The following is a 25,019-nucleotide window of genomic DNA, read 5'->3' on the forward strand; positions in this document are numbered from 1 at the left end:
CTGTTCAAACCCCCACTTCCTTCTGTTTTGGAAAGTTCTGAATTCATTTGTTTTAGGATGAGTGTTCTTTTATTGGGATACCAGCATAAAGAAAAAAGGATGTACTAGGCTACTGGTAATTTCATTTACTCATTTATTCAAGCATTTATTTATTTAATCTTATGCCTCAAACTCAATTTCTCAAGGTTAGTACACTCAATCACATAGACTTTTTCTGACTACATTTATTATATTTCTATTAGATCCCTGATGGAGAAGTAGATAGTATCATATTCTTATATTGCTTTTGGAGGGAGGTTTCCTGGGGATTGAACTCAGAATCACTTAACCATTGAGTCACATCCCCAGCCTATTTTTATATTTTATTTAGAGACAGGGTCTCCCTAAGTTGCTTAGGGCCTCACTAAGTTGCTGAGGCTGGCTTTGAACTCATGATCCTCCTGCCTCAGCCTACTGAGCTGCTGGAGTTACAGGAATGAGCCACTCTTCTGGCTCGTATTCATTTTTTAAGCATTTGCCAAGCAATCTTCACAGCCAAACCCGTGCATGTCCAATGGGACACTGATCTGAACTCTCAAAAGTACATAACCTATTTGTATATTTTTTAGAGTTTTATAGACATGAGCTCAGATTATTTTCATAACAATCCACTCTAACACTAAATGCCAGGAATATGTTTTAATTGAAAATTTTATTAAGATAGCTGTACATTCCTTTCCAGTTTTAAGAATTAGTGTAGAGAGATACTGTATCTTTTACCCAGTTTACACAGTCACAACTGTCACAACCAGGATATTGACATAACCCACCTATGCTAATAAATTTCTCCTAATTTACTTGTACACATACATATTGTGTGCTATTTTCTGTCTACTCTTACTATCTTCATAGCTTTCTGCATCCATGACCACAGTGAAGATATGAATAATTCCAACACCACAGGGATCCTTTGTGCTGTCCTTTTAAAACCACACACAACTCCCTCCTGTCCCTTCCCAACCTACCCCATAAGTAACATATTTTGATAGAATAGGAAGCTGATAGTGCAAATAATATTTTAAGCAGTTTTCCTCTGGGGCAACTCAAAATTCGCTTTCATTAAGCAGAAGAAATATTTTGGCATAGGACTTTTCCAGGAGACTAAATCAGCTTGGCACAGGTTTAGAAAATATTTTAATATCAAAACATCTAAAAAGAATGCAGACTATGACTGTCATGTTTATTATTGTATTTTTTTGTAGGTAGCACAAAACCCAATATTTAATCAGCAATCAAAATATTTATTAAATGAATTATAATAACAATAATAGTCTGATAAAAGTATTACAAAAGTAAGTTGCCTCTGAAAATGCATAAAACATTTATCATTAAAAACCTAGCCCAAGTTTTTTTAAGAGGACTTTTTTTTGCCAATAATTTACTTTTTATTTTTATTTTTCATGCTAGGGATAAAAACTAGGACCAGCCAAATGTTAGGCAAGTGTTCTACCACTGAGTAATGTTCCCAGGCCCCCATAGTTCGAAAGTGTGATAATGCTCAGTTACATGGGGACAAAATTCACGTGGTCATTTCAATCTACTTGTGGAAACACAAATTGTGACCTCTCTATAAAATTATTTATTAGTAAATGATCAGACTCTTAAGAGTTGGCAAATCTTTTGATTTAGTGATTTTACTTCTGGAAATTTATTCTTAGAAATTGATAAAAGATGCACAAATGTTACATATGAAGAGGTCTTTCAAAGTTTTACTAAAAATAATAAAATTCCATATTATCTACAAACTCAAAAATAAAGACAAAGATAACTAAAACATGAAAATTAGGTGCAACCTTATAAAACCATTTTTAAATTTATTTTCTTACTGATAGAAACATAAAAAATACTACCTAACGGGGTACCATGTGATGTTTTGATTCAAATATGCATTATGTAATGTTTAAATGAAGTTAAATACCTCTATGACCTCATTCATTCTTTATTAATGGTGAAATTATTTTTCTTTGAAAATTTTTTTTAATTTTCTGAAATAAACAGTATAGTTATCTATAGTCACCCTATTGTACATGAGCACATCAGTGCTTCGTGCTCTGATCTAACTGCCCCAGCACACACTGATCAACCCTTCCCATCCATCGCTCCAGCCTCTCTCTCTCCTCAACCTCTGGTAACCACCATTCTGCTTTCAACTTCCAGATCAAATGCTTTTAGACACTATATATTAGTGAGATCATGAGGTAGTTTCCTTTCTGTGTCTGGAACATTTCACTTAAAATAATGATCTCTGTGTTGTCCAAATGACAGGATTTCATTCTTTTTTATGGCCAAATCATATTCCATTGTGTGTGTGTGTGCCACATTTTCTTTGTCCATTTATCAGTTGGATGACATTGGTTGTTTCCTTGTCTTGGCAATTGTGTACAGTGCTACAATGAATATGGAAGTACAGCTGTCTCGTCAGTACACTGATTTCATTTCCTTTATACACATGCCCAGTAGTATTCCCCCACATCTTTTTCAGCACTTGTCATTTTCAGTGGTTTTGATAATGCCTGTTCTTACTGATTAAGGTGATTACTCATGGCGGTTTTAAACTGCACTTGTCTGATGATTCATGCTCTTCAGCATTTTTCATATAGCTGTTGGACATTCACATGGGTTCTTTTGGTAAATGTCTATTTATATCTATTGCCCATTTTAAAAAATCAGGTTATTTATTTGCTGCTATTAAGGTTTTGGAGTTTCTTATACACTCTGGATACCAACCCCTTGCAAATATTTTCTTCCATACTATAGATGTCTCTTCACTGTTGTTTCCTTTGTTTCACAGGTACTTTTTTTGAGGTAATCCCATTTGTCTATTTTTGCTTTTGTTTCCTCTCCTTTTTCAGTATTGTTCAAAAATTTTTTCCCCATTACAGTGTCTTAAAAGTCAATTTTTAAAGTATAAAATTGAAGAAAGTTATATAGCCTAGGAAAATATACCTTATATAATATCGAATATTTTAAAGTGAAGAACACTTAATGGTATAATTATGATAAGTTTCTAATTTTTTTTGAGAAAGGGAAAAATGACATGTGTACCTCTATGGTTACATCTAATTCTGTGAAGACAGTTGTGGTTGAGACAGGGAGAAGGATGCAAGGAGAAGGCTGGGAAGGCAGTTGACTCTTGAGTTAGTCCTTAAGGATGAATAAAATGACCACGTTGCTCATAGAATATTCCTTGGGGTATATGGATCTTGACAGATCATCTCATTTAAGGAAGGTTGCTTTCCATATTTGCAATTCTCCAAAAGGGATAAACTCATATCCTTTAAAAACCTTTAAAGCAGAGATTCTTAAAACTTTCTAAATTCATAGCACCTGGGATGTCTCAGTAAATTTTGTTAGGCATTCTTGAGTAAAACAAACAAACAAAAAATGTCTAAACACTCATTTATTGACTAATTAGGTCAAAATAAACATAAGTATTTAGGTCTAACAAATTAGTGGTCATTTGAAAAAGTAATGAATATCAAATTTATTAAAACCTTTTACCTTACTTCCAAATAACCACAATGACTAATTAAGGAGAGGTAAGTTAGGCTTTACACAATTCTTTAAACTTAGATTGGACTAGACAGGTTTGGACTGGTTCTTAGAGTTCTGCCTCATATAACAGATTTTGTGTACTTATATCAGAAATTGATGTCTATATAGCTTTTAACTCTTCTCTTCAGAAAGTATTCTCTGTACATAGCATTGTACTGATATTGAATTAAATGTTAAGCTATGTGTTTTAAACATACTTATAAAAAGTTTTTTGATTATGTTCATAATTCTTATATATTGAATGAGTTAATATTTAAATAAAGTTTACATGTAAATGAAACTAAACATTTAAAAATTAAACAAAGCATTTAAAATTTTTAATATTAAATTATTAGTAGTAAATATACAGAAGATATTAGATATAAAATGTTATAATTAAACCTTATAGTCTATGGTGATAAATATTTTATTTTTCTATGATATCTATTATATCTATAATATCTATTATAATATGTTTTCCCACTCATCCTGGCAATTATTTTATAGGAAAAAATGGAAACCACAGGGACATTCAAGCTACAGAAGTTTCAGTTGGTGGAAGAAGGATTTAATCCTCTGAAAATTTCTGATCCACTTTATTTTATGGATAACTTGAAAAAATCTTATGTTCCATTGACCATAGAACTTTATAATCAGATAATGTTAGGGGAGATAAAACTTTAAGCTTTTGTATACATGGGATTTTCGTGTACTTTCCTAGGAAAACTGAGAGAGAGTATAGATACTCTTTGACTTACAATGGGATTATGTTCTGATAAACCCATCATAGATTGGAAATAAATAAAAATACATTTAATACACTTAATCTATCAAACATCAGCTAGAAGCTGTATATATGTGAATCTTTACTCTGAAATAGGTAAAAGTGACTAATTATTAAGCACATGCTTTGTATCCTTAAAATGATTTTTTAATTTAGAAAAACTTCTGCTTTAATTGATATAAACTTTAGTTGACTTTTATCTATTTGGGAATTTTCAGTGTATAACTAAATATTTGTCTTAATATTAAATATTTTAAATAGTAAATAAGCAGTTACCCATTTAGACAATCATTGAGAAGTTTCTAATGTAAAGTTTCTAGTTTTTAATAAATGTTTAGATTTTATTGAAATATTTTATTTTTATGTGTCCTATTCTATAGCTCAATAAAATCATCTTCATTAATATATGTTTTGAGTCTTTGTAAACTTTGAGTTAAAGGAAACTACTTGCATGCATTCGTGTCTCCTTTATCTTAAAATCACATGAACATTACAGAAGAAATGTAAAAATACAAAAGAACAGATCAGGAAAGCTGGTATGAGAAATAGAAAGTCTGGTGGTCCATTTTCAGAATGTAGTATTCTGCATTAATTGGCCAATTTTAGCCCTGCCCTTTTGCCCACTCTAATTTTAAAATTAGTCAATTGCATAGATTGTCCCCCTGAGTCCTCCCATCAGGGTGAAGGGCAGCACTGCATTAGGTTAGAAATACAAGCTGGAGGACCGCCAGCCCAGGCAGGCTTGCTGGCAAAGTTCCCATAGCCCGCCCTTCTGCCAGAAGTAAAGTTTTGCCTTGCTCACCCACTTTTAAGCACAAATTTGATTTCTTGCCACACCTCATTATATCTAACACTGGTAAGCCTAAAGCATTTAGGATTTTTTGGAAGCTACATAAATGGGATCAATTTAACTATAAATTTCAACAGAACTTTAGGAACTACTAATAATATAGGGAAATAAGAGACCAGACTAGAACCCTGGGAGTATCACCAAGATCAAAGACAGAAAGGGCTGCAAGTTTGAGGAGGTTTTCAAGTGGTTAACTGGAAAGTCCATCACAAGCACAGTGTAATGAGTGCAGTTGGGGTTTGATTTGTCCTTCACAGGTTCAAGAGCTGGGAGGTTAGTCCCTAGTGGGACAGTATGGAGGTGGACATTGGGGGGAACCATTCTCAGAAAGGATTAATGTGGTGGTCCCGGGTTAGTTCTTGCAATAGTAGGTTGTTGAAAGACAGACTACCCCATGTGCTTGGCTTCTGCATAAAACCCTTCCCTTCTCACCACTTTGCCATGTTATGATGCAGTCACGGTGATCCTCACTAGAGGCCAGACAGCTAAACAACTTACTTACAAGTACACATCATCAAGTATTTTTTTATAGCCACAGAAAATGCATTAAGACAAATGGTATTGTGGAGCTAGACTGAGAAATGCAATAATACCAAGCAAAATGCCCCTGTATCCCAAAGATTAGCTCCCTGTACAACCAAAAGAAAAGTTTTCCTTACTTCTCGTTGACACCCACATGCTTAAGAACTCACTTTGGTTGGAACCAAAGTTGTAGGGAGTTCATTTTTATCATTGGAAAGCATATGTTATAAAATTTAAAAACTTTTAAATGCAAATTTTAACCACAAGTAGCACATAAATACAATGTGGAACTTTAGAATGAAGAAATACTGGAAAATAAAATCAATTTTGCCAAAATTAGAAATTTTTAAATATGGAGCTACACTTTCATAATTTATCATAAATTTAAATATAAAAGAAATTCAACTATTCCCATGTACTAATATATGAATTAAAATGTACTAAATTATTAAAATGTATTAAGTGAATGTTTAAATTGATATTTGATTTTCATTTTAGTGATTTGACCTATTAAGAAGTTGTTTTGTCTTTATTTTTTTAGTCTATAGGTGTTCTTTAGATATTAGAAATGAGCTACCATGTTTCTACTAATTTCTAGTTCTTTAAAAACTTGGAAGACTAGGTCATGATAGTAAACTGGTCATGCATGTATCAACTTTTACTGTGACGTCTTCCAAATCCATTGCAATTAAAGGCAAAATGTTTTGGAAAGACCCATCCATTTTAAAAGTATGTGTGAGGAGTAGGGGAGAGTCTGTCATAAGTGATGAAACATTGTGGGAAATAACTGGAAAATAAAAAAAAAAAAGAAAACAGATGAGATTAGATTTAATACATCCCCATGGAGGTAGATATTTTATGTGTATGTAGATAGATAGATACAGATATATATTTGTATGTGTTTTATATATTCATGTATATAACGTGACAGGTACTCAGGATACACTGATAAGCAAAATCAGGTCTACAGACTGAAGGCAAGGCGGAAGACATTAAATAACCACATAAAATCTGGAATTGCAAATGCGCCTAATTAGATTAGTAGACAAAGGGGGAGAGAATAAAGCATGAAAAACAGGCAGCTGTAAATTACTTCAAAGACAAAAGAAATGCCAATCACATAGTAACCCCCATAATGACCAAGATAGGGCTGTGTGTAATTATCAAGACACTTAATTACAGTAAATTGAGGTCTTTTCTCTGTTTATTGAAAACTTCTATTAGCAGAAAACATAGGTTGTATAATAAGCAATAAAAGTGAACTTAAAAATTTCTAAAAGACAATAAAGTTTTTCAAATATCTAGACTGAGGAAAAAACAACTAGATACCAGGGAAAATAGTTGTCACATTTCTAATATATAAAGAATACTTAGAGTTTGGTTCTGTGGCACATGCCTATAATTCCAGCTACTAGTGGGAGGTCAGCCAGGGCTTCTTAGACTTGTTCTCAGAATTTTAGAAAGGCCTGGGGATGTACATCAGTGGTTCATACCCAATACAAAAAGAAAAAAAAGGCAAAATAATTTTATGGAAAAGCATGAAAATAGGCAATTTAATAATACAAAAATTAAAAATTAATTTGCCCAATCACTTAATATACCCCCATAGAGGTAGATATTTTATATATGTATAGATAGATACAAAAATTAAAAATTCAGTTGCCCAATCATTTAATACACCCCCATGGAGGTAGATATTTTATGTATATGTAGATAGATAGATACAGATATATATTTGTATGTGTTCTATATATGCATGTATATAACATGACACGTACTCAGGATACACTGATAAGCAAAATCAAGTCTACAGACTGAAGGCAGAAGACATTAAATAACCACATAGAATCTGGAATTGCAAATGCTACAAAAAAGATATTCAGCTTTCCTGGTAAATAAAATTAAAATTAACTAATAAAATTACTTTTTTCCATCAGGAAATAATTATACACATTAATAATAGGTTTAACAGAATATGGGGATCTTTTGACTCTACAGTAGATCTATTTAGGTAAAAATTAGTGCAGCTACTCAGAGACTAATATGGCAGAATTTATTAAAATATATATGCATATATTACATGGCATTCTACTTTTAGACAATATGTAATACCTCCATACCTCATATACATTTGCATGTACATTTGCATAAAGGCATACTGTGAGGTAAAAATGAATACTGCTAAACAATGCACACAGTATGATAAATTTATGTAAACATTTACAAAACTGCATTCTTTTGTGCATACACGTGTATATAAATACATACAAAAGATTCTGAAAAAATTTTGTCATACTAATAACAGTGGTTAGCTCTGGTAAGTTAAAGGTGAGAAAGGTGTGAGTGCAGTGAGAAGATTGTGGGGAATGAAAAAGGAACTAAGCTTTTACACCACATACCTTTGTAGCATTTTTATAATGGAAATATTTGTATCATACTTTAAAGTTGATAAATAAGAGACATTTATCTAATATCTTTTATTATTATACAAAGCTTTTCTTACCATAAACATATATACTTTTTATAATGCAAAAATTCTTTGAATTTTTAATGTTTTTATTAGTGTGTTTTTATTAGTGATTTTTATAATAGTGGGGTTTATTTGATATAATCTTAAATGCATATAACATAATTTAGTACATTTCAATCCCCAGTACTTCTCCTTACCCTCATTCCTCCTTGCCCACATCCCCATCCTGTACTCTATTGGTCTTCTTTCCATTTACTCATTACTTTTTAAAATTGGTGCACTGCAGTTCTATCCAATAGTAGAATTCACTGTGATATATTCAAACACACACACAGCATAAATTAGTCAATTTCATTTCTCAATTCTTCCCCTTTCTCACCCCTTTCCCTTTCCATTGATTCCCTTCCTCTACTCCACCATTCTCCCCTCTATTTTTGTGAGATCCCCCCACTTTTTTTTAATCCCTTTTCTCTCTAGTTTCCTCATATGAGAGAAAACATTTGACTTTTTACCTTCTGAGTCTGGCTTATTTCAGTTAGCATAATGTCCTCCAGATCCGTCCATATACCGGCCAATGATATAATTCCTTTTTATTTCTGGTTGAGTAGAACTCCACTGTGTATATATACATTTTCTTTATCCATTCATCTGTCGAAGGACAAATTGGCTGATTCCATAACTTGATGATTGTGAACTGCACTACTATAAACATTGGAATTCAGGTATCACTATAGTATACTGATTTTAGTTCTTTTGGATAATTACCAAGGAGTTCAATAATTGGGTCATATGGTGGTTTTATTTCTAATCATTTTGAGGAATCTCCATACTGTTTTCCAAAGTAGTTGTGCTAATTTACAGTCCCACTAGAACCGTATAGTGTTCTTTTCTTCCCACATCCTCACCAGCACTTATCATTTATATTCTTGATGTTTGTCATTCCAAACAGTGAGAAGAATCTCAGTGTAGTTCTGATTTGCATTTCCCTGATCACTAGTAATGGTGAATATTTTTTCATATATTTTTTTGCCCATTTGCATTTCTTCTTTTGAGAAGTGTCTGTTTAGTTCATTTGCTCATTTATTGATTGGGTTATTTTTTGTATTTGGTGCTCAGTTTTTCAAGTACTTCATATATTCTGGATATCAATCCTCTGTCAGAGTACTTTGTACATTCTAGATATCAATCCTCTGCCCATGTAGCTGGCAAAGATTATCTCTCATTCTGTGGGCTCATTTTTCATGCTTTTGTTTACTTTGCTGTGCAGAAGTTTCTTATTTTGATGCTATCCCTCTCATTGATTCTTGGTTTTATTTTTTGAGCTTTAGGTGTTTTATTAAGAAAGTCACTGCACATATATTTGACTTTAACCCAGGCATGCAACATTGATTCACATATGCAAATCAATAAATGTAACTCATCACATAAATAGTATTAAGAAAAATATCACATGATCATCTCAAAAGACTTCAACAAAATTCAGCACCCATTCGTGTGAAAAACATTGAAAAAAACTAAGGATAGAAGGAATTTATCTCAACATTATAAAGGTTATATATGACAAACCTAAAGCTAGCATGATGTTGAATGGTGAAAACAATGAAAGCATACTTCTAACAAGGGATAAGACAAGAATGTCTATTCTCACCACTACTACTCAATATAGTTCTTGAAATTTTAGTTGGAATTAGGCAAGAGATGGAAATTAAAGAGCTACAAATAGGAAAAAAAGTCAAATTATCTCTACTTGTAGATGATATGGTCCTAACCACAGAAGATCCAAAAAATTTCACCTGAAGACTTCTAGAGCTGATAAATGAATCCAGCAAGGCAGCAGTATACAAAATCAACATACAAAATCAGTAGCTTTTCTAAATATCAATAATCAAAAAAATTGGTAAAACAATTCCATTCATAATAACCTCAAAATAAGAAAAGAAAAAAAAAAGAAATACCTGGGAATAAATAAAAACCAAGGAACTGACAGACTTCTGCAATGAAAATTATAGATCATTGAAAAAGAATTTGAAGAGGACTTTAGAAGACTGACAGACCTCTATTGTTCCTGGATAGCCAAAATTAATATTGTCAAAGTGACCATACTACCAAAAGCAATACACAAATTCAATGCAATTCTCAACAATATACCCATGAAATTCTTCACAGAACTGAAAAAAAAAAAAAGTCCTAAAATTCAAATGGAAGAATAAAAGACCCAGAATAGCCAAAGCAATTCTGAGAAATAAGAGCAAACACTATGACTGACTTCAAATCTTCAAATTACGCTACAGAGCTGTAATAACAAGCACAGCATGGTACTGACATAAAGACAGGAAGACTAATGAAATATAATAACACAAAGCAGCCAACTCACACAGATGCAATTATCTGATCCTTAACAAAGGTGTCAAAACACATTGGAGCAGTTTTTTTAACCAATGTTGCTGAGAAAACTGGATATGCATATGTAGAAGAATGAAAGTAGATCCGTCTCTCTCACCCTGCATGAAAATCAACTCAAAATTAATCAAAGACCCAGGAATTAGACCAGGAACTTTGCAACAGCTGGAAGAAAATGTGGGGTCTTTAAATTAAATTTTAAAAAATTAAAATGATTTTTGAAGATAGGAAAGTAGAACAAATATTACAATATAACTGTATTACCATTATAATATGCAAATCTGAAAACAAAATGAGATTAATTTTCATATATATCAACTATTGCTAACCATAATGACAAAAATCTGAGTTGTGGTATTATTTTCTTACAAAGTAGAATACAAATATAAAATATTAAAGTAATATTTAGCAATTAAAGTTAAAATAATTTGAAAATTTCAGGCATGAAACAGTTTATTAAAAATAAAATAGATAGGGCTGGGGTTGTGGCTCAGTGATAGAGCACTTGCCTAGCATGTGTGAGGCACTGAGTTATATCCTCAGCACCATACAAAACAGTAAACAAATAATGTTATGTGTTCAATAAAAATAAATAATTAAAATAAACAAAAATTCAGAAAAATATTTCCAAAAACTAATATTATAAATGTAAACTTTAATATATTTACATATGTATCTACAAGTATGTGACAGAAGTAACTAAGAAAGGGAACATAATCTATTTTCCAAAAAAGTTCCAGACAATATTTACCAAAATTTATTAAATACTAGGTAACAAATATGTCAATAAATTAAATATAGGATATAAGCCACATGAAAGAAAAACAAGTTCAAAAACGAGCTCAAAATTGAGTTTGAAATACATTTGATTTATCAAAACTATGAAACCCAGAAGGAAATGAAAACATCTTCAAAGTGCTAACTAAACCAACAAATGTCAAGCCAGAATTCTATAGGTAGCAAAAATATTTTTTAAGCATGAAGGTCAAATAAAGTTTTAGAAAAACAAATTCATAGCCAGGATCCCTGTTTAGAAAAAATGCTAAAGTAGTTCTTTATACCAAAGAAAAATAATACCAGATGGCAATTTGTATCTTCTACAAGAAATTTTGATTTTTGGAAATGGTACATATTTGGGCAAATATATAAAATTGTTTTCTTTTTTTAATTGAAAAGTGAATATAATTGTTTCAAGTAAATTTCACAATGTTGTTCTGTGGGTTTTTGCTTTCTGTAGATGAATACCAATGACAACTATCACATACAGGATGGGAAATCCAGTGGAGAGGTCAGGTACTTATTAAGCATTGGCAGAAATAACTCAAACTCAATAATTTGTAAAGTACAACTTAAAATAAGTATGAAATGTCTTTCTGTAACTGGAAGCATATAAATATAGGACTCATAGGCATTGTTGGTAGGATGGATACAACTCTCTGAAAGATAGTATCTATCAGAATATTCAATGCAGATAACTTTGACTTTGCAAGTCTATTTCTAGGTCTAAGAAAAACATACTATTTTTTTTATTGTAAACAAATGGGATACATGTGTTTCTCTGTACATGGAGTAAAGGCCATGTACCAAATTATACCATTTGTGTAATCATAAATTTACATAGGGCAATGTTGTTTGATTCATTCTGTTATTTTTTCCCTTCCCCCCTGCCCCACTTTTCCCTCTATACAGTCCTTCCTTCCTCCATTCTTGCCCCCCTCCCTAACCCTAACCCTAACCTTAACACTAACCCCTCCCACCCCCCCATTATGTGTCATCATCCACTTATCAGCGAGATCATTTGTACTTTAGTTTTTTGAGATTGGCTTATCTCACTTAGCATGATATTCTCCAATTTCATCCATTTGCCTGCAAATGCCATAATTTTGTCATTCTTTATGGCCGAGTAATATTCCATTGTATATATATACCACAGTTTCTTTATCCACTCATCAATTGAAGGGCATATAGGTTGGTTCCACAAACTGGCTATGGTGAATTGAGCAACTATGAACATTGATGTGGCTGTATCTCTGTAGTATGTCGCTTTTAAGTCGTTTGGGTATAGGCCGAGGAGTGGGATAGCTGGGTCAAATGGTAGGTCCATTCCAAGCTTTCTGAGGAATCTCCATACTGATTTCCAGAGTGGCTGCACTAATTTGCAACCCCACCAGCATTTTATGAGTGTACCTTTTTCCCCACATCCTCGCCAACACCTATTGTTGCTTATATTCTTGATAATTGCCATTCTAATTGGGGTGAGATGGAATCTTAGTGTAGTTTTGATTTGCATTTCTCTTATTACTAGAGATGTTGAACATTTTTTCATATATCTGTTGATTGCTTGTACATCTTCTTCTGTGAAGTGTCTATTCATTTCCTTAGCCCATTTGTTGATTGGATTATTTGCATTCTTGGTGTAGAGCTTTTTGAGTTCTTTATATATTCTGGAAATTAGTGCTCTATCTGAAGTATGCATGGCAAAGAGTTTCTCCCACTCTGTAGGCTCTCTCTTCCCATTGCTGATAGTTTCTTTTGCTGAGAGAAAGCTTTTTAGTTTGAATCTATCCCAGTTGTTGATTCTTGCTTTTATTTCTTGGGCTATGGGAGTCCTGTTAAGGAAGTCTGATCCTAAGCCGACATGTTGGAGATTTGGACCTACTTTTTCTTCTATAAGATGAAGGGTCTGTGGTCTGATTCCCAGGTCTTTGATCCCTTTCGAGTTGAGTTTTGTGCAGGGGGAGAGATAGGGATTTAATTTCATTCTGTTGCATATGGATTTCCAATTTTCCCAGCACCATTTGTTGAAGAGGCTATCTTTTCTCCATTGCATATTTTTGGCACCTTTGTCTAGTATGAGAAAATTGTATTTATTTGGGTTTGCGTCCATGTCCTCTATTCTGTACCATTGATCGACCTGTCTATTTTGGTACCAATACCATGCTGTATTTGTTACTATTGCTTTGTAGTAGAGTTGAAAATCTGGTATTGTGAAACCCCCTGCTTCGCTCTTTCTGCTAAGGATTGCTTTAGCTATTCTGGGTTTCTTATTCTTCCAGATGAATTTCATAATTGCTTGCTCTATTTCTGTAAGGTATGTCATTGGGATTTTAATTGGAATTGCATTGAATCTGTATAGCACTTTTGGTAGTATGGCCATTTTGACAATGAAAAACATACTATTGATAATGAGAATTTATGCACAGGAAATCATTAATAATATTGAATAGTTAGAACCTAAAATAGAAAAAGTTACGTATGTATTGGTATAATCCATGCTTTGCTATGCTCTGCAATGATTGCAACACGTGACTGATATGCCAGTCTATACTGACATTGAATAATACTGTTATAGTTTGGATCTTAAATGTCCCTCAAAGGCTCATATGCTAAAGCCTGGTCCCAGTCTGTGGCACTACTGAAAGATGTTAGAATCTTTAGTAGGTGAGGCCTAGTGAAAAGACACTAGTTCACTGAAGGCGTGCCTTTGAAGCGGAGACTGGAACCCTAGCCCTAGACTGTTTCTGTTTGTGTGCAGCCACCATTAGGTGAGCAGCTTGGCTCCACCACACGTTCCCTGGCCACAAAGTTCTGCCTCACCTTAAGCTCAAGAGCAAGGATTCAGTTGAACCCAGATGAAAATCTCTGAAATTTAGTAAATTTACAAATAATTTTTAATGTGTACAATAAAAGCCGAGCGTGAACCACATCCCAGATGATCTTTCTTTGAGAGGATCCTGTTACATCTGTGATATATACTGGTGAAAAAAATTTAGTAATAAATCTCTAGTTTAAAGAAGATTTGGGAAAGATCTTCAGTAAATGAAGTCAAAGTTAAAATGCAGAACTAAACATGTTTATGAAGTTTATTTTATGAATGTTTTTTCAGTGCTTTCTTATTCAGAATACTGGATTCCTGTTATAAGGTAACTGATACACAATGTGTGTAAACTTTTTGATGCTATCCATCTAGAGATAGGAGCATAGCCATGTGATGACCATCTGTGCACATTTCAAAAAATATGGTGAAGGGCTTAAAATGTAAGTAGGTTTCTTAGTCAACACGTCTGACCTTGTGAACTAGGAAGGTCCTTCCTCCTCCATCAGGTTACTGCATAAAGACGTTATCATCTTAGTCCCCTACTCCCAGGAAAGACAAATGGTTCTCAAGTCCAGAGTGCATAAAAATCATTTGTGCAATTCTTAACCTGCAGTTTTCTTGGTGCCAGCCAGATCTATTGAATAAGAAACTGTAGTGTAAGCCCTAGAACTTAAATTTTTAACACCCTCAGGATTCTGAATCATGGCTATTATTATATTCTATTTCTTTGCTTTCATCCTGTAATTTTTTCTGACTCCCAAACTTTTCTCTGGGTCATTTGGAACTCCAAATAAATGTGCATTCACCAAATTCTCTAAGTCCTTAGTGTCTTCCCACACTCATCTGATATGGCTTGTATCTACCATTGAGTTAAATCTCCAGCCCTTTTTAATTTTTTTTTAATTTTGATACAGGGTCTTGATAAGTTGCTGAGGCTGTCTTCAAACTTGTGATCTTCCTGCCTCAGTCCCAGAGTTGCTGAGATAACAGATATGTGTCACTATGACTGGCCTTTATGTTATTTCTTGAATATACTATTACTTAGAGTGGATGTCTGAGCCAATACCATCTTCTACAGATAAAGATTTTATAAATAACTATTACATAATGGAAAATTAAAGCAAATAATATATTAAGAGCTGAGGTATTCAGGTCAGGTATTATATACTCATACAAACAAGCTAAAAGTATTGATGGTACAGAAAAGCTTATGCCAAAAAATCAATAATATAATGAACACATTTTTCTCAGCCTGAGTTCAGCAAACAAAAAACATTCTGCTTTGATGTTAATAGAAACCCAGTAAGAAAATAATATGAACCAATTCATCTATAATATAATCATCAAACCTACTTCTATAAATTGGTCATAAGTCAGATATTTTGATTGTTCATAAGTATCCTAAACTGTAAAAATTAAAAAGAAGTCTATTAATAGTCAATGACTTTGATCATCATCAAATTATGGTTTTTCTAGTTCTTTACCAACACAATCTATTTAAATCCAAAAGTAAACACTGTTTGAAACTATTATGATCTAATTTGTGCTCTATGAGAAATGTAAAGAGACAGTAAGACCAAATAAAATTGGTGGTAAAATCAGTCAACCTTTACAGGAAATGGGGAAAATTTATATGAGAAGAGCAAAGCAGTAATGCAGGTTTCAAATATGCAATTTTTTTTTTTTGTTTTGGACTTTATTGACACTGGACTTAAAAGGGACAGGGCATCAACCCATAGATAACCCCAGACTTGCCATGAGAAAAAAACAGCAGACAAATCCCAACTGAGAACTTTCTCTAAAATACCTGACTAGCACTGCTGGAAATTGTCAAGGTCAGTAAAAACAAAACATAATAACCAAAATGTAATATGAGATCCTGGACAGGATCCTAGGACAGAAAAGGACATTAAGTAAAAAATAAGAACATTTGAATAAAAGTTGAAACAGTCATTAGTAACAAAGTATCAATATCAGTTCATTAATTATAAAAAATATAACACTCTAAGATGTTAATAATAGGGGAAACTGGATGTTGGGCATAGGGACTATGGGAGCTCTCTATATGACCTCATTTTTCTGTAAATCTAAAACTATTCTAAAATTTAAAAGTTTATTTAAAAAAATCCTGTGACTCTCTTTAGCCTACTATTGGAGAATTACTATTTCAGAGGGTAAGCATTTCATAAATGTTGTCTGCAATTCAACAAATTAAATCCCTTCTTTGGAGTTTTGGAGCAGCACTACAAGCTACTCTGGGCTCATCCTGTATATCAATTGTCCCCATCAGACATTCCTGTTTCATTTTTATTGGAGAATGTAAGAATCCAAGGTCTGGGTGACTCCTGGAACATTGTTGCTTGTTGCTTCTGGGCCTTGCCAGCTGCCAGAGCAAGGAAATGGTGTGCTTAGCTTCATCTGTGGGTATGCACATTCTATGAGTGTTTCTATATGTAGCCATCTCCATCTATGTTAACCTAATGTGAATTAATACTTGTGGTCTCTAAGTCATCACAATGTGGGATCCTCTCGCCTTCTCCCCTTGTTGATCTGCAGCCTCTTGCTCTGCAGGATATTCTTCCACTTGCCTACCCTTCCCTCAGAACTGTTTCAAGGGTACTATAAGCATTTTGTGATTCTGTAGAGGTGTTAACATAGTAATATTCAAGTGTTTATTTTGTATGATATTGATTTAAAGTTATCAAAATCAAATGAAGACTAGGAGGTTTAATTAAACTGTATTTAAAATTGTTATAGTTACAGACAACTTTTTAAAACATGCACATTATTAAATAAGTTTATATTTATATTTGGAATTTTAATTTTAATTTTGTGCTGCTTACTGCTTATATGTATTGTCTGTGTGGTAGAGGTATTACTTTAACATTCTATAAATTCTATAGAAAAGAGAATAGCAATCCTGCTTGTCTATTAATCTGTAGTGATTTTTTTTTTCCTCTTTGAAATTTTTCTGGTCACAGTGCATCTGTTCTCTGACCCAGACTGCAGGTGATATGTTCTACACATGACAAAATATATTCTTTTAGGAACTGGTTCTTGAAATTAAATTCACTACTGCCTTGACGTTGCTTTATCTGACATGTAGCCATTATGGCTTCCTATTTAAACTTATAAGTTGTTTTACCTCATAAACTTCTTAAGTGAAATGAAACTGGAGTCAGAATTACCAGACTCTGTTTTATCACAACTTTGGCATTTAACTAGCTGGGTGACCTTTGGCAAGTCACCTCTCTGAGCATTATTCTGTATCCATCAAAGAGAAATTATAAATCTACTTGCAAAAATATTGTAAGGATGAAACGAACCACAAATATGAAGGTCCTGAGTGCATTCAATTACAATGTTTGTTGAAACTATCTTCAGAATGTACAAAATTGTATGTAGCTTTCGTTTTGCCAAAACAGAGATGCCCATTTTTCTACCTTCAGGATAATATTGTCCAAAATCATTTCCACTGAGAGAATGGACATATGACTAAGAAAAAAGTGGTGTTTTCTCAAATAGCAATTTACTAATTCAGATGATCATTGAATTTATGGCAGTGGAAATTTCCCCTAGAAACGTGATTTTTAGTAGAGAGTAATATTTCTGAAGAAATGAAATGCCACACTTTATTAATCAAAACATGACAATTATCATAATTAACAGCACATTATATGTGTATATTATTCATCACAAAGGTATCTACAGTGTACATCAAGCAACAGAAATTAATAGCAGGCATGATATTTGCTTATCTTTATTTAGTAAATTCCAAGGAGAGGGAATGCCCTTGGTTGGGAGAGGCCTGGAGGAGGGCATGGGAAGGAAAGAGCTAGATGTAAGAAGTTTAGAAAAGTCTACTTGAGAATCCATGCTGCAGGAATAGGTCACTGGAGTGGCAAGATGTGGGGGTGGAAGTCTCTCAGAAGAAGGATGTTCACAAGTGAAGGCGTGAAGGCCAATATGCTAATTAACTAAGCCCCTCCTTTAAGTGGTGACGGTGATGATGAGGACCATAATTTCACTGCCCTCCATTCTTAAGGAAGAGTAGAGTTTGTGTAACTGACCTCAGCTCAGAGGTAGAACTGGTTTGTCTGGGTTTATTCCCGGTACCTGGGACTTGTTAAGCATGGGAATAAATCTCATATTCTGGTTAATGAGACACAAGGGCGTATTTTCTGGGAGTTTCTTGTAAAGGTTTTCCTTACACTTAATGGAGGGCAATGGCAAGTCAGCCTCTGAAGGAAAATGGGAAAGAGGAAGTATGTCACCCTAATTGTTGGTGGCAGCTCTTTTGCCTTTTCAAGGAGGTCAAGCTAAGGAAAAGCCTGACACTTTGAGAAGTGCAGAGTTGAGAGCACTGCGTAGAAATGGAACAGAATCCCTAATTGGACTGTCCTGAAATGTGTTTTTCATCTGGCCTTCTTGCTATGAGATACAATAAAGTTCTTTTAGTTTGATTAGGGCTCTTGTTACCAGTCACTGGAGCGTCCTGATATGCTTACTGTCGACTAGGAAACACATCAGAGCCTTTTAGGAGAGAGAACAGCAAAATCGAGTTCGTATTGTTAGTCAAACACAAAGCCTCACAGTATTTCCAGCAGTATTTCCACAGTATTTCTAGTTATGTCTTAACATAACCAGAAGGGGAAAACAGAATAAAAGCAGAAATAACCATTATTACAAAGAAATTATTTATGAGAACAAATTATGCCAAACATTACCTTGCATAATTAGGACTTTGAAAGATGAATTACATAGGTTTTAAAATGCCAATATAGTAGGTGGGTTAGGATATCTCTATGTGGCCTTGTTGTTCTCCAGTTATCAAGAACTGGCTGCCTCATTCCTGAAGTCCACATCTGCTAGGGTCCGCCTGTGTGGCTCAAGCAAGCATGCCCAGGTGGCCAGTTACAGATGGCTCTCCCTCTTTGCTGATAGTGGTGGCTGTGGAGTCCAATATGCATTCTGCCCCATTACTAGAGCCCTTAACAGTCATAGAGTTTCATTTTCCATAGGTCTGAGCACATTAGTACTCGCACAACAAGAATCTTTATGGGCTGGTGCCTGCTACCATATAAAATAATATTTACATCATGCTTTAAAAATATAGTTTTTGAGCAAAAACACTCATATTACTTCAACACCAAAACAAAAACATAAATTTAAGGAGAAGAGAGAGAGAAAGAGAACTCGTAATATTTGGCAGCATCTAAGGCTTAGGACTGAAAGTTGTCAGTAAAAGAAAGGTTGAGGAGGACAAGTCAATCAAATTTTTATTCCACTTTTTCCTGAAAGAAAAATTTTCTACCACCATTTGACTACAAGAAAGCAATTATAAAAGCATTCGTGAATTATTTTTTGCCCCAGCACATTTAATTCCTCATAACATTTTTAAAACTCTAAAATTTAACTTATATCCAGAAAATTTCAAGAAATAGTTACACATACAGAAAATAAGTGGCTAATTATCTAGCACCTTTTTTCTCTTGCACCTGGGTAGATAAGTTTCTACTCTCACCTGGATTTCACTCTGATATTTTTTCTCTGAAGTACAGCCATTTTACTTCACAACTCACCTAATTTAAAGAATTCCACATAATTGAATGAAGTTCCCTTACAAAATGCTCACTTTCATGTTTGCCATTTCCTTGTCTATGGGAGTTTGAGACTAAGGTTCTGTACTTGTATCTCTCCCTCAGTTATCCCGGGAATGACCCCTTTCCTCCACTCCCTGCCTCCTTGTCACCTGATTAACCATTTAGAATAAGTGGCTTGGCTCCTGTACCTCAAGGTACGGTGTATTAATTAAGCAGAACATACAACAAGAAGTCAGTATATGTAGCCTCTGAGCTTCAGAAGCTTAAGTTGCAAAGGCAATCAGAGCCATTATTTTCTGTCTCTGGAGAAAACATCCAAATTTGTCAGCCTAGAAGGCAGATACAAGAGGGTTAAATGTTGATGTGATTCCCTTAGAAGGGGCTCTGTGCCTTGGTTGATGTCTCAGGCTAAACACCAGGGAAGAGAAAAGACATAGAAACCTTAATTAGGATGGGGTATTCAAGTACTTCTCTAAGAGGCAGCAAGATTCCCAGGGCTCTTGCATTCAACATAGTATAGAGGTGTGTGCAAAAAGTTGCTCTTTTCCAGGTCTAGACAAAAAAAGGTCTGAGCTAGTCAGAGAGAATTCTTGAGCAGTATGTTTTGGGAGTATAGCCAAGTATTTTTCCAAGGCCTCTAGAGGAACATTGCAATAACAAAGGAGTAGGGAAAGAAACTTGAAGGTTGGAGAGAAGGAAGAATCAGCTGCTAACATGGACCAGCAGACCGGATGGTAAGATGGGATGATGTGCAACTCAGCAGATGGCAGCATGCAGGGATCTCAGTGACTGAGGACTGAGCTCATGTGCTGAGCACCTGCCCGTGGGTCCAGATACAGTCACCAGACACTGCTTGATTTTCACCTCCTCCCATGTTTATTGCTGAAGGAGAGTAATTAGCATTTCTTTGATATAAAAAGATTAACACAGATTTTGCTTGATATTTTATCAATTCAGTACTTTGAGAATATGCATATAGCTGAAGTAATGAAACAAGATATTTGAGTCTGATTTGTAGAAAAGTTTTGGTAAATTTAGAGTATCAGATAGATATATAGTATTTTTAAGTTATTTTTTAAAAGTAACTTCTTTACCAAATGATGTGCCACTCTTGCCACAGTAATATTAAAAGTTTATTTAAAATAATAATAAGATATAATTCTATAAATGTTTATAGTTCATAGTGACAATGTTCAGGAGGAATATAAGCAAAACTTAAAAACTATTTTCAACTGTTGCTGGTGATGATGTTTGAATATTTTGATAAGCAGTTGTTCAAATTATTATAAATACATTTTTTGCTAATAAATCTAATAAAATACAATAATTCAGAAAAAAATTATATGATGATTTTACTGAGTTTAAGGTTTAGCCCTTTTCCTTAATTGTAATGTGGTTTTTCCCAGGTTATATGAACCTAAAAATAATAATTAACTCAATAACCATATAAAGTATAGTGTATCTTCATTATCTAGCTTAGTACCTAGCACATAGATACTCTAATACTAATTTTTTTAAATGAATGACTTATCTCCTTTTCTAAATATTATACTACTATTATTGCAATTTAAGACTGTGTTATTTTAAAAACTAATATTAAGCATGGAGTCAACCAACTACCCACAGTGTTTTATTTTTGATATTTTCTGTGAAATTAGATCTTTCTCATATGTTCATTTTTTTTTTTTTTACACTTAAGAGCAAGAACTTTTGATTGATCATGTATCATGTCATGAACTTTTAAACTGCCTACTAATTTTTCTTCTTCTAGCTTTTTTCAATTGGTCTCAAAATACAAATAATTTGACCAGGTTTCCATAGTGTAGAGATTTTATGTTGGAGGATTAGAAGTCAAAATGAAAACCATATTTAACCTATGGGCATAAGTATCTACACTGAGAAGTTTTTCACATTTCATGGGTGATTGTTAGAACCTCTATGTCCTATCAAATATTAGAAGTTAAAAATGCTTAACTGATAATCATGATTATTATTAAATGTATTTGAGTGATCTAGAAAGTAATGATAATTAGCCCAGAGCTTGTACATGTTAAAGGGATATTGTAGTGAGACAATAACATGCTCCCCTCCTCTAAGATGTCTATGTCCTAATTCCTAGGACTTGTGCATATGTTACCTTAAATGTGAAAGGAACTTTGCATCTATGATTAAATTATATATATTGAGATGGCAAGTTATATTGAATTGCACAGACAGACCCATGTAATTACGGGAGACCTTATAAGAGAAACAAGGAAGCAGAACATCCTAGTCAAAGTTGGAGATAAGAAGATGAAAGCAGAGAGATGGGCAGATGTTAGGCCATTGACTGAGAACAGAGGTGAGTGTCATGGATCAAGGAATGTGAGGTAGCTCTTGAAGCTGGAAAAAGTAAGGAACAAGATTCTTTTCCTAGAGCTCCAGAACAAATGCAGTTCTGATTTCCAGAGTGGTAAGATACTATGTTTGCATTACTGTAAACAGTGATATTTGTCACAAACTAATAGGAATTCCAAGTTCTAGAAATGAAGATTATGGAGAGACAAACTCTGTCAGGTCAACAGGGACTGACCCCATCCTATTTCTGAAATCCTCTCAGAAGTAGTTCTTCAAATCATAAGACTGTGAGCGGGCTCGCCCAGCCACGAGCAATCAATATGATGCACCCAGACGAGAGGTTCTTAATTTGGAAAACTGATCCCTGAGGGAATCCTGTTTCTCAACAAATTGTAGGCATTTACCCAGGAAAAGTGTCATTGCTTTGTCCAGTTTCCCAAAAGAAGTCCAGGTTCAAAAAAATAAGGTTAATAACCACAAAATTGGAACAACGGTTTACTATTTACTCAAATTTATTAAGTAATCTATGATATTGATAAAACGATATTTCAATAACAGATTATGTCAATAGGAGTGAGTTGACAAATTCAGATGTAAAACACTGGAGACTGTCAAGTTCCAGACAGATGAGTTTCCCCTTCCCCCCTGGCCTGCTCAGTGTGTCTAAATTGTACACACTTAAAACTTGGGGGATGCTCTTGAAGGAGTTAAAATTTAAGTGCCCATAATTAAAGCACAGAATCTGTAGTCTAGCAAATGAACTTAGGAAAAGAAACAAAGAGGGACAGGCCTGAGGCCTGAACATACCTAAACGAGCCTAAATTAAGACTGCCAAATCATCAAAAACTAACTGGCCATGGAGGATAAACAATCTCCACAAGGCCGTGGACCACCTGGTGTCACCCACTTTCCCCCTTCTTCCCTTTTCTTTAAGGTTAACTTGACCCCTGCTAACCAAAATAAACTGCCCTACCACATTGCTGGAATGTCAATTTGCACGTACTACTTGCCGATGTAATCAACGCAGTCATGTGCCCGCTTATGTTTGAATCAGCCAATTATGTGTACCCGCGCCAAACTCCCTAACTTTTCCTATATAAACCCCTGACTTCTGAGCCTCGTGGTCAACTCCTCTATCTCCTGCGTGAGATACGTGTTGGCCCGGAGCTCCGTTATTAAAGTGCCTCGTGCTTTTGCATCAAGCCGGTCTCTCGTGTTTCCTGGAGTGCACCATCCTGAGACTCGAGTAAGGGTCTTCTTTTTGGGGGGTCCTACACTCTCATGTATGCTATGTATCTGGCCCCATTGAACATTGTATTGGTAACCAGCCACCATTAGGAACCATTTAACTTGACATGTTCTGGCTTAATTTTCACAAGATTTCTCAGGGGGCCAGAGTCTTCTGAGGCCATGATTAGTTAGTAGTGACCTGGGATTTCAATGCAGGCCTGCTCTGTCACTGAATCTAGGAATCCATGTCCTGGGGTAAGGAGGAATCAGAGGTTCTGAAGGACTGCATAAGGGAGAAGGCAATTTGAGTGGCTGCCTATCGCTGGGCAGTGATTCTCAGGTATGTTCTTGGACCAGTGGCATTAATATTACTTGGGAACTGGTTAGAAACATGTTCTTAGGTTCTATTCCAGACTTACTGGATCAGCAACTCTTGGTTCAGAGCAGCAATCTGTGGGTGTTTCTAATGCCAAGACTCCCTATCTGCCTATAACACATTTTTTGTCAATTTTTGTTTCACAATATTCAAATTAAAAATTCGTTTTCCAGGAATGGGAAGGAGATAGAGAGGGAAAAGAAGGAAGGCCAAGCCAAACCACAGGGAAAAAATGAATTATTTTTTCTCCCCTTCACCCTCCCTTAAAAATTACTAATACAATCATTTCCTGCTCACTTTTGGCTGAAAACAAATATTTTTTTTCCTAGGGAACAAACTACTCTTACCCTAGAAATCACTTGGAAACTATCAGACACTTCCAGGAGTTTATAATCCCCTGTGATTAGATTTTTATTATTAGGTCAATAGTTCAGTCTCAGCTAATTTACTCTAGTCTCAATAGCCAGTTTATAATATTAAGTGTAAGCATCAAAGTCAAATTAGATTAAAGCAGAAAGCGTTACCTGGGGATAATTTCAGGCAAAGGCCAGTGAATGTAGTACTTTGATTTAAATACTTCTTAGCTCTTCCATCTCAACATATTCACTCAACTCCAACATGACCTTTCTTAAAGTTCAACTGGGTATGCCTAAACCTAAGATCACTATATGTTAGGTCCTAAATGGGATAGGATGATGTGGTGACATATATAAACCAGATAAACAATCTCTCTGAATTCCAAAAGAGCAGCATAGATAAGAGATTACCAGGTGCAATGAATTGCCCCAAAACCCTTTCTCATTAGTTATTTTCCCTTATGTCTTTAGGAACATCTTTGACTCTTGTCCTCTATAATATTAACCTATCCTAACCTCTGGCATTTGCCTTGGTGGAAAGACTCCAGGATGTCCTTGAAGACCAAGAGCAGCCATATTGATAAGCAGACAGGCTTTGAACAGCACTGCCTTTCCATCCCATAATCATAATTCTAGCTCAGTCTTGCAAGCAAGATTCTTTTCTATAGATTTGTTCACAAAAGACTTTATCATAATTAGAGTATTCATTATGGGGATGATTAGGAAAAAGTGTTTCTCAATTAAGATATTTGCATTAAGATCAACTTTGAGTTTTCAGAATGCAGCTTAATCAAGGTACCATGCATAGTTGGGGTCTGATAATGCTTCATTTACAGGCTCATCTTTTACAAAATATTCACATTTGTATCTCCATTAGGCAACTTTTGCTTACTTTCTGTTGTTAAAAACATCCTGTAATT

At 34.3% G+C, this 25,019-nt stretch overlaps 1 protein-coding gene across 3 annotated transcripts in view; it reads left to right on the forward strand.

Moving 5' to 3' along the window:
• Positions 1-4,762, forward strand: part of SLC27A6 (solute carrier family 27 member 6) — a 54,859-nt gene extending 50,097 nt beyond the window's left edge. For all 3 annotated transcript variants that reach the window (XM_079143862.1, XM_079143863.1, XM_079143861.1), the window contains exon 11: positions 4,081-4,762. In XM_079143862.1, the coding sequence (XP_078999988.1) occupies positions 4,081-4,257 (177 nt within the window). In that variant the 3' untranslated portion in view covers positions 4,258-4,762. The remainder of the gene's footprint in view (positions 1-4,080) is intronic.
• The last annotated feature ends 20,257 nt before the right edge of the window (positions 4,763-25,019 follow it).

The sequence above is a fragment of the Sciurus vulgaris genome, assembly GCF_902686455.1.
Source record: "Sciurus vulgaris genome assembly, chromosome: 6".
Classification (NCBI taxonomy): domain Eukaryota; kingdom Metazoa; phylum Chordata; class Mammalia; order Rodentia; family Sciuridae; genus Sciurus; species Sciurus vulgaris.